This window comes from Pistacia vera, unplaced genomic scaffold (assembly GCF_008641045.1).
Source record: "Pistacia vera cultivar Batoury unplaced genomic scaffold, PisVer_v2 Contig978, whole genome shotgun sequence".
In the NCBI taxonomy this organism is placed as follows: Eukaryota; Viridiplantae; Streptophyta; class Magnoliopsida; order Sapindales; family Anacardiaceae; genus Pistacia; species Pistacia vera.
Window position 1 is genome coordinate 259,239 of NW_022196865.1, and position 11,176 is coordinate 270,414.

General features: G+C 34.8%; 1 protein-coding gene across 1 annotated transcript; it reads left to right on the forward strand.

The window, feature by feature from the left end:
• On the forward strand, positions 1-3,152 carry LOC116121401 (zinc transporter 5-like). The gene is made up of 3 exons (XM_031407358.1): positions 1-709; positions 2,486-2,635; positions 2,747-3,152. The coding sequence occupies exons 1-3, from the start codon at positions 98-100 to the stop codon at positions 3,056-3,058; spliced, it is 1,074 nt and encodes a 357-aa protein (XP_031263218.1). The 5' UTR covers positions 1-97; the 3' UTR covers positions 3,059-3,152.
• Positions 3,153-11,176: the final 8,024 nt, after the last annotated feature.

The window sequence follows — 11,176 nt, forward strand, 5'->3', positions numbered from 1 at the left end:
AAGCGGATCCTATTGACTCATCTATTCCCTTTATAAATTAAGTTCCTCAAATACATCTCACCATCAGTTTTTTACTTCATTTTTCATCATAAAAAAGATGACCAAATTCCACTCTTTTTCCTTCAATTTCTTCACCATTTTTATCATTCTTCTGTTTGCATCAGCTGCAGCCTCTTCAAAGTGTTCATGTGAATCGCAAGATCATCATCAAGAGCAAGACCATATTGATTCTCAAGCTCTCAAATACAAACTCATTGCCATAGCTTCGATTCTCGTAGCAAGTTCACTAGGAATTTGCCTCCCACTTTTGGTCAAAAACATCTCATATTTATCTCCAGAAAAAGACTTCTTCTTCCTCGTTAAGGCCTTCGCCGCGGGCGTGATCCTCGCAACCGGGTTCATTCACATTCTTCCTGATGCTTTTGAGAGCTTAGAAAGTCCTTGCCTTCCTGAAAATCCATGGCACAAGTTTCCTTTCTCCGGCTTTGTGGCGATGATGGCGGCTGTAGGAACCTTGATGATGGAGGCCTATGCCACTGGGTTCCATAAGAGGTTAGAGCTCAGAAAAGCTCAGCCTGTCGATGGCGATGAAGAAAGTGATGATCATCATCACCACCATGAAGCTCATGGCGGCCATGTTCATGGCTCTGGTTTGGTAATGGAAGCACCCAATTCTTCTGAGCTTATTCGGCACCGTGTTATTTCTCAGGTACCAAAATCAAACTCTCACCAATGTGTTTTGTATGAAAAAAAATATTTGCTTGGACAGAGATAACACGTTATCCATACGATATATGTTTACGTTTTTCCGTATTCTAAATTGATGGTTTTTACGTCTCTGTATATCTGTCTAATTTCTCACACGCATGTAGATATATCAAATACGAAAGTTGATTTATACATCCACATTGCATTATGTATATACACCATAGTTTTAAGGAAAGGACATACTGTTTTAAAATGTTGATTGTAGTATACTTTACAAATAAATATTAAAAGCCAAATTTTTATAGTTTCCAATACAAAAAAGTTGAATTGAAATTTTGTTTTTTTGAGTTAGATGATGTCAAATATATTTCTGTAACCGATACTAATTAATGAGGTCTGTATTTTAAAATAAAATACCAAATATTTTGATACGTTCGTAGTAAATACCAAATGATAAAATTTATAATTTTCGAAAGTTTTATCAGACCATTTGTTTTTTATGTTGATAAAGACATATATTTCTTAGGTGTTCCCTACCTACTAAATAGAGAACTAAGTTGGAATAGCATGATTAGGAGTGACGTGGAGATGCCATATCATAATAAAGATAAAAGGAAAAGACAAAAAATAGTTTACTAATTCCTAGCTATCATAGTACCGGAAAATTGAAAAGGAACTTGTTAATAACCTTTAATAATTAAACCTTATAGTACATAATGCGACAATATGAAAGGTAGATAGAATCTCGAGTTTATTTTATCTTTTTGGTGGTTTCATTGTCGTTTATTGGATGAGGCATTGGAAGATGTTTTACCGAACTAATACATGTCCAATTATAAGCACTGCACACATAAATTATTATCAAAATTATAGGACCTTTTGTTACACTTTTTAAAAAGTATTATTCTGAAAAAATATTTTAAATTGAGTTGAGTTGAATCAAATGAAATTGGATTTAAATATAAAAATATGTTTGATAAAATATCTAAAAATTATATCAGAGTTAGATAAAATGCTGAAGAGTTATTTGATATATTTTTTTTAAAAAAAATTTTAAGACAGAATAATTGTTTGGTACGTTTTCTAAAAATATTTAGATTATTTTTTAACTCCTTATATTTGTTACTTTAGCTAAATATCCCCACAATAAAAGTTTAAAAATTAACTAAAACACCATAGCGACCCAAGAGGACAACTGGACGTCGGCCATCACCATTGAACGGCAACCAGCAGTCGTTGGAATAGCACATGACTGGTTGGATTTGATCAATCATGTGTCGATATGGCCATTTCCGGAACGGCCAGATCTACTGCTAGAATCTGGCCATTGACTAGATTCTAGTCGTAAGTCTGGCTAGATTGGCACACAACCAACCTCGTGTGCTGTTCTGACGACGTCGATCGATAGTGGCAGTGGTGGTTGCTGGCAGACGATGGTAGTCTTAGATGAATTAATTTTCAGATTGGAAGGAGAGAAAAATGAGGAGAAAAGGAAAAATGTTTTCAGTTGAATAATTTGAAAACAAGTTCCACCCTCTTTTCATTTTTAGACAAAAACTCTTATTTTATTTAGATTAATTTTCAGATTGGATTGACCCAATAAGTAAACAAACACATATCTTAATTTTTTAATCCAAATGGGATAACGGAATAATGATAAAGAATAATGTAACAATCAGGGGCATAACAAAACATGTTTATTATTATTATTTTTTAATATTTTACAAAGCTCTCTCTTTATGTTAATACATATCGTGTTCTATATTATAATCAACAGGTTTTAGAATTGGGAATTGTGGTTCATTCAGTAATTATTGGAATATCTTTAGGAGCTTCAGAAAGAGTGAATACAATCAAACCACTAGTAGTAGCGTTGAGTTTTCATCAGTTTTTTGAAGGAATGGGTCTTGGAGGATGCATATCTCAGGTATTATCAACTGATCAATCGATTCAAACTGATTTGATTTAATTAATTCTTAGTTAAGAACGCAGTTTGCTGTATGTGCATAAGAAATTAATTTTATTCATAATCTTGCAGGCAAAATTCAAGTCTAGGGCCATTGCGATAATGGTGCTATTCTTCTCCCTGACGACCCCAATTGGAATTGCAGTTGGAATTGGGATATCAAGCATTTACAATGAACACAGTCCAACTGCTCTAATTGTTCAAGGTCTTCTCAATTCAGCATCAGCTGGCATCTTAATTTACATGGCACTTGTTGATCTTCTTGCAGCTGATTTTATGAAGACCAAAATGTTAAGCAATACTAGGCTCCAACTTGGAGCTAATTTTTCTCTTATTCTTGGAGCATGTTGCATGTCACTCTTAGCCAAATGGGATGACCACTAATTAATTTTAGTCTTGATTGACAGTTAAGATTCAATAATGTGTGTCAATCCAGCAGTTATACCACGTTAGTTTGTACACAAAAATTTGTTATATATAAAATGATACAGAGTTCAATAAAATAATATTCAAGAATTAAAGAACCAGTACTAATAGAATCAATAGCTAATGAAATGATTAAAATTTTCGCATTAAACTTTTGCAAACTTTATTAATTTATAATTTATTGGGCAATCTTGTTGGAGTTGGGCCTAACTTCTCACCCAAAAGGCTTTATTGAGTAGGAGGATTGTCCACTCTTATAAACCCATTGGCTTGAGTGTGTCTAATCAATATGGGATCTCTAACACTCCTCCTCATGGTCAAGCCCATATGGTCAACTTGCCTATGAATGGAGGTAGTTTGATAGCCCACCGCTGGTCAATCACTCAGCTCAAATGGGGCTGACTCTGATACCACGATAAAATTTGAGTTGGGCCTAACTCCTCACCCAAAAGGCCTTATTGAGTAGGAGGATTGTCCACTCTTATAAATCCATTGGCTTGAGCGTGCCTAGTCGATATGAGATCTCCAACACTCCCCCTCATAGTCAAGCCCATATGGTCTACTTGTCTATGAATAGAGGTAGTTTGACAGTCCATCGCTAATCAATCACTCAGCTCAAGTGGGACTGGCTCTGATACCAAGTGAGAATTGTAAATTGAGAGAAAATTAAAAAGGATTAAAGCTTCAATTTGCTGTATTTGATTGAATGAATCTTCACACAATAAGGGTTTGCTACTTAAATGAAGACAGTAGCTAAAGAGAGTAAAGTGAAAGGGAAAGCAAAATACAGAGATATTCGTTCTCTTTAAGAGAGAAACAAAAAACGCTGCGTTTTTTGTTGTTACTTAGCTAAATATTAACTAAGCCCTTATCTTCTGAACTCTGATACTTTAATATTTAGCTAAGTAACAATAAAAAACGCTGTCATTTTTTGTTTCTCTCTTAAAGAGAACGAATATCTCTGTATTTTGCTTTNTTAAGCGTGCCTAGTCGATATGAGATCTCCAACACTCCCCCTCATAGTCAACCCCATATGGTCTACTTGTCTATGAATAGAGATAGTTTGGCAGCCCATCGCTAGTTAATCACTCAGCTCAAGTGAGACTGACTCTGATACCAAGTGAGAATTGTAAATTGAGAGAAAATTAAAAAGGATTAAAGCTTCAATTTGCTGTATTTGATTGAATGAATCTTCATACAATAAGGGTTTGCTACTGAAATGAAGACAGTAGCTAAAGAGAGTAAAGTGAAAGGGAAAGCAAAATACAGAGATATTCGTTCTCTTTAAGAGAGAAACAAAAAATGACAGCGTTTTTTATTGTTACTTAGCTAAATATTGAAGTATCAATATTTAGCTAAGTAACAATAAAAAACGCTGTCATTTTTTGTTTCTCTCTTAAAGAGAACGAATATCTCTGTATTTTGCTTTCCCTTTCACTTTACTCTCTTTAGCTACTGTCTTCATTTCAGTAGCAAACAATTATTGTATGAAGATTCATTCAATCAAATACAGCAAATTGAAGCTGTAATCCTTTTTAATTTTCTCTCAATTTACAATTCTCACTTGGTATCAGAGCCAACTCCATTTGAGCTGAGTGATTGACCAGTGGTGGGCTGTCAAACTATCTCCATTCATAGGCAAGTGGACCATATGAGCTTGACCATAAGGGTGAGTGTTGGAGATCCCATATCGACTAAGTACGCTCAAGCTAATAGGTTTATAAGAGTTTATAATCCCTCTATTCAATAAGACATTTTGGGTGAGGAGTTAGACCCAACTCAAATTTTATCAGACAATAATGAGCAAAGAAATAAATAATGAAAAAAACTTATCTGAATTTACTGGACTCCATTATTGATGCTCAATTTTCTATAGGAACTGTTTATACTGATGCTACGTACGTTCACATGTTTGCCAATTTACTTGGAAGTCAAAGCTTTTTTATTCGATCCATTTAAGAGCTGTGATTTTCATTTTTCACCACGGTGGCTCCTAGGGCCTTTGTCGGTGGATGTAAAAAAAAAAAAAAATAGTCAATTCAGTCTCAATATAACCATTACTACTTGGGGATTGATGGGTTCTTGCCAATGTATACTAATTGAAAGAACTTGCCAGCAACGTGTAAGTCAGTATACCAATCAAGAAGGGAAATAAATAAAAAAAAAAAAAAAGGGAAATGCTAAATCCTGATGATAAAAACATGTACCATGTTGGATATGGTTCATATTTTACATGATCTTGACCCCTACGCAGATGTATTTGGGGGTCCCATTCCTCGATGAGTGGGTGGCGGTCCTGCTCGTTGGTGAGCAGGCAGCGGTGAGGGGCAGCCCTTCACAATAAATCCAATTAGTAATTGGACTTGTTATTGTTTTACTAATATTTGGCCTGAGTTAGGTTAGATTCGAGTAGGTCCAAATGGGGTAGAGTTTTTTCTATTATATAATGTAATAGTGAAAAACCTAGGGATACAAGAAAAAAAAAAAATAGAGAGAGAGTGAGTTGCCGTCAATTATTGATTTGTAATTACTGCATAGTTCTGAAACTCAAAAAAATCTCTATTCAAATATTAGACGTAGTTCCTTAATCGGAATGAACCAGGATAAATCAAGTGTTCTTTATTTACTTTTCTGTTTATTTTATTGAGTGTGTTTGGCTGGTGTTTCACGATACCACATCTTAGATGAATACATGGTAGAGTTAACGTAAACACATGAACCGATTTCGTCATTATATGTTGATGCTCATCAGACAATTTTCACTATAAAAAGGTCTCAAAGGAAGTGTCACGAACAACGATAATGATCAGCATTCTTGAGGATGGCCTCTTCTTCATCACAGCAGCGCGGTCTCACACGTTAATTTGTAACAAACAAACAAAATGCAATTGTGAGAATTTTCTTGTTAATTTGTGTGTTTTTATTGCAGACGATCTCACACGTTACCTGCCACTGCATAAAGCTATATTCGAGGGCAACTTGGCATCGGTAAAACAACTCTGTGACTTGGAAGAACATGCTTTAGAAGCCAGGATCACAGTAAACTTGGACACAGCGCTTCATGTAGCAGTTGGGACAGGCATGGCGAATGATATTGTTGAGTATCTATTGAATAAGATGTCAACGGATCAGGTAGCTCTAAAAAACAGTGACGGCAACACGGTCCTTTCTATTGCTCTCATTGCTGGTAATATGGAAGCAGCAAAGTTGCTTGTGGAGAAAGATGAAAGCTTAAATGGAGTTAAGAACAGCAGTGGCTGAATAGCTTTGATTCTGGCTGCTCAATATGGGCAACAAAAGATGATTGATTATTTATGGCCATACAGTGGAAATTTCTTTATGCCTGACAGAAAATTTTCTACAGATACAATATGTGTTTTCTTCATGAATTTGGTTATTGGTGCTGAATTTTATGGTTAGTAATGCTTCGATTTTTGCTTTCTTACAAGTATACCGTAACTCAATATCTTTATGTAATATATAAGTTCCTTTACTTTTATCTATCTTTATTGTTAATATGATTGATATGATTAAATTTAATATCTATATGGCATGCATTCACATGTATTTCAGATATTGCACAGCCAATTAAAACTTTGCTTGGAAAAGTTTCATTTAAATTTATCAGTATATACTTTTAGCTATATTAATTTGTTTGTTGAATTTGATTTGAAATTAATTCTATATTTCTATACATTGTTGTGTCTCAGACTTGGCTCTGAAATTGCTACACGATTGTCCAAATTTAGCGACGATGATGTCATCTGATGGGGACTCCCTTTTGATGGCATTAGTCGGAAAGCCGTCTTCATTTTCAAGTGGGAGAACGCCAGAGTTCAGGCTGCGTGAACTTGGTGAGTATATATCTAAGATAATTCTTATCTTATATCATCATCTGTTTTTTTTCTTTTTCATTTGTTTGATTGCTTCTATTTTTGTTGCTTGGTAGATTATTATTGCTTTTGGTCATCATGTACATTTGATCTTTTAAGATAGTTTCTTTTGATTATAATTTTATACTTTATATATGGTACGGTTATGTCATTGTTTAGTTTGTTTAATTTACAGTTACAAAATATATAAAAAGACGAGAATAGAGAACTTCGACTTGTCCAAGTCTTGTGCGAGGAGATAACAAGAAGAGTAAAGGACATTTTCCCACCCAAGGTTTGGCGAATTTGCAAGTTCCCACCCCTGTCATAAATTGTGGATTCCAACCCTTAGATTAACAGAAAACTGTTTAATCTAATAGTTAAAAGGGTAAAATAGTCATTTCAAAAATGAAAATTTCAAAATAACCTTTGACTTTTCAAATTCACCCCACCGAAAAATTTTAAAATAACCATTGACTTCTCAAATTCACCCTACCGAAAAATTTTAAAATAACCCTTGAATTATAAATTCACCACACCAGCGATTTTAGGCCATTTCGACTTGTTCCCAACGCAGTCAACCTCTCTTGACACCACCATTACAATCCCCTCAGCCCCCACATCAAAACCCCTAGCCTCCTCGCCTAATTGAACACCCAATCGCTGGCCGTCGCTCTTAGTTTCAGTCGGCATTTTGTCCAAATTCTGGCAGGTCCTGATATTGGAAACCACCCCCAACACCACCAATAGCATCATCGACTTCCCCCCATCAAAACCCCCAACATTGGTAACCGCAATTGCCTGTCGATTGTTGTTGCCTCTCCCTTAGGTTTTCGCGTTTTGTTGCCCTTTTCAGCCAAATTCTAGCACCTTGCCGAGGTGTAATTGGGTGAAAAAGTTAGGGGTTTTGGTGAGGAGGATAAGGGAATGCTGATGGTGGTGTTAGGGAGGTCCAATGGTGTCAAAATCAGACCAAATTTTTGGCTTGGCCAGGATCCTCTAGGTATATGAGAGAAATTTGAGATGTAGGGGTTATTTTGAGAGAAAAGTAACGGTGTTAATTTAAGGGTGGGAATCTGTAATTTATGAAACCAGGGGTGGAAACTTACAGATTCGCAAAACCTTAGGTGGGAAAATGTTGTTTACTCTAACAAGAAATCTAGATCATAAAGAAGACTTCCATACTTCTCAAACAACCATTCCTTTTAGCCGCAGAATTTGGAATTTGTGAAATAGATTATAAAGACATTTCCTGATACAATCTGGTTCTCGAATGAAATGAATTGTAATGCATTCCAATTGGCAATCATGAATCGCCACGAGGAGATATCTAACCTTGTATTTCAAATGAGTACAACTGACAGAAGTTTATTGCTGATGTCCAAATACATTTATGGCAACAATATATTTGTTGGAAATTAGAAGCCAAGAAAATCAAGGCTGTGGCTTCTAATTTCATAAAGACAAATATAAAGGACAACAATATATGAAGAGTGAAATAATAGCACATGATATTTGCGTGGTTTGGCATAAACCGCCTACATCCACAAATGAGGGAGATCCACTATAATTTCATTAATGCGGTTTACAAGAGTGCTTAACACCATCAACCCATTACATAGATGGACACTTTACCTATGGTGCTTTATAAGCATAACACCATCAACCTTTTACATAGGCAGACATACTATTCCTATGATGTTTAATGCCCCTTACAACAAAAACCTTGTGTTCCTTACATCTTCTCTTCTCTTGTGATTTCTCTCATGAGTTATCTCCTAACCATGAATTGGTTCTAACCCCTATATTTATAGGCTGAATAGGATATTCTTTTTCTACTGGGATTTATATTTCAAATCCTAACAGGACTCCCATATTTAAACTTTATTTCCTATTTTAACTCAAAGTAAAGTCCTAAACCAATTCTACTTTCTTAATTCAACTCATAATAAAAGGGAAACAATATTCTTAAACTCAAACACCTAAAATACAAATTTTCCTAAAACTTAAATTCCTTTTTCTTCTTGCTTGCCTTTTCTTCTTCATCAACTACCAAAAAGTGTTCACATTCCAATAATATTGCACTTAGTTGGAAAGTTGACACCACAATCTAAGCTAAATCTCATCCCTAGTGCAGTTATGCAGATGCAATGCGAGTTGCAATGGTTCAAGGTAAAATCTTTCACTCAAACACTATTGTTATCCAAGACTAATTTTCTTTTAAAACCATGTTAAGTAAGCAAGTAGTTTAAATCACAACAATAATAATGAATAATATTACTGCATACACTAACTTTTCATTTAAACTTATCGTACAAAACTGATGTGTTTAAATATAATTGGGTGATTTTGAATTAGAGATAAATTAAATAATTAAAGTAAATGATGTGTCAAACATGCAAAGTAGCCACATTAGTTTGTGCAAATGAGTTTGTAGATGTAGTATTACTTATGCATCTTAACAAAGTAGTGATTTCAAGAAAAAATTATACGGTTTTAGAAGTGCATTGTTTCCTATATCTATGGTTATGAAATCTTTTGTATTTCATACATGCAGTAAAGAATATTGTACACCCTTGCTTTATTGATGATAAAAATTATGAGGGAAAAACCCCCACAATGGTGTTTAGTGAGAAACATAAGGAATTGGTTAATGAAGGTGAGCAATGGATGAAATCTATAGCAAGCTCATCCTCGATAGTAGCAACATTCATTGTCATTGTAGTATTTGCAGCAACAATAGCTATATTCGGTGCTTTGACCAGGGGGGGGGGGGGGGGAGGGGTGGGTGGGGTGTCAAGGAGGGTCAATTTGAAAAATTATCAAATATATATGTTGGTGCTTGATTTTGACACCGACGACTTTGCACGTGTAAAGTGCTAAGAAGTCACATGTGAGCAAATTATAGTGAGTGGTGAGGTACTGTGATGGCAGTTGCATGCAAGTACATAAAATAAAGTTGACGAGAGTTTTAATAGTAGTTCAGATGCTTACAAGCGAATCTGACATCCATTGTGGTTGTTTATATAAATGTTCCTTCTAATCATTATAGTTTACAAGAGGTCTCGATCCGCAATCTGAGATTACAAGTGTTTGTGTTCTGAGAGAATGTTAAACTCTCAAGTTTCAATAGCGAAGAATCAACTTCAAAACAACAGCTTGCATACATCTAAGCATCAACATGGAACCATGTTCCATGATTGTCACAACAAAGACAATGTAAGAGAAGGTAATTTCAAGCCTACCAAAGCATATGAGAAACCTTAGACGAATATAAAAACCTTGGATGATATTCAATGATGAATTAGAGGCAAATAGGTTTCTTAATGAAGATGCATAAAAGTATAAATTTATAGAGAACCATGCGCCAAGGGTTAGGGGACAAAAAAGTTAAAGTAAAACTTTTGTGTTTTGCCTTTTAGAAAAGAATCTTTGGGACCACAAACAAAGCAAAACAACTTTTATAGTACATCAAATTATATGAGGACATGTGTAAATGGACCACAACAAATATTTTAAAAGAGAATATATTTGTTTATTTGCAAATCAAGTGCGATATGTGCTTTGTGAAAAAAAATCTGCTAGATGCGTTGTGACTACATAGACTCTGAAGTGCCCACACGAGGACGTAAGTTGACAAAAAAACTTACAAGTGCATTTGGAAAAGCTAGTATTTTTTGAAAGCATTTGAATCATGATGTACTAATCCTCTACCATGAGTTTTGTACTAAAAACGAAGAGGAAAATGTTCAAAATCATCAACAACCCAATTAGATTTTCTGAGCACCCATATGATTAATGGAGTTTGAGAGAGCTCTAGACCACATGCTATCTCACAAACTTGTTCTTGGTTAGTTTAAATTAGAACTCTACAATACAACTTAGGCATTTTTTTTCAAGCCATTGGAAAATGCTACCCAAGGAACCATCGGTGATCAATTTGATAAATGGGAAAGCTAGCTCAAGGGAGGAGAGAGCCTAACCACATATTGGTGATATAGGACAAGTACAATTTCTTACACAATTCTCTTTATATTCTGCGGAAGAACATATAGTCACAGCTTGAGATGTATTCAAAATCTTGCAATTGGAAATACAAAAGCTCGATATTTGTAGTTCATACATTTAGATTAATTTCTCTTTAGATGCATTCAAATTTCAATATTTTTAAGGAAAAAGAACTTACTCAATTATACAACATGTT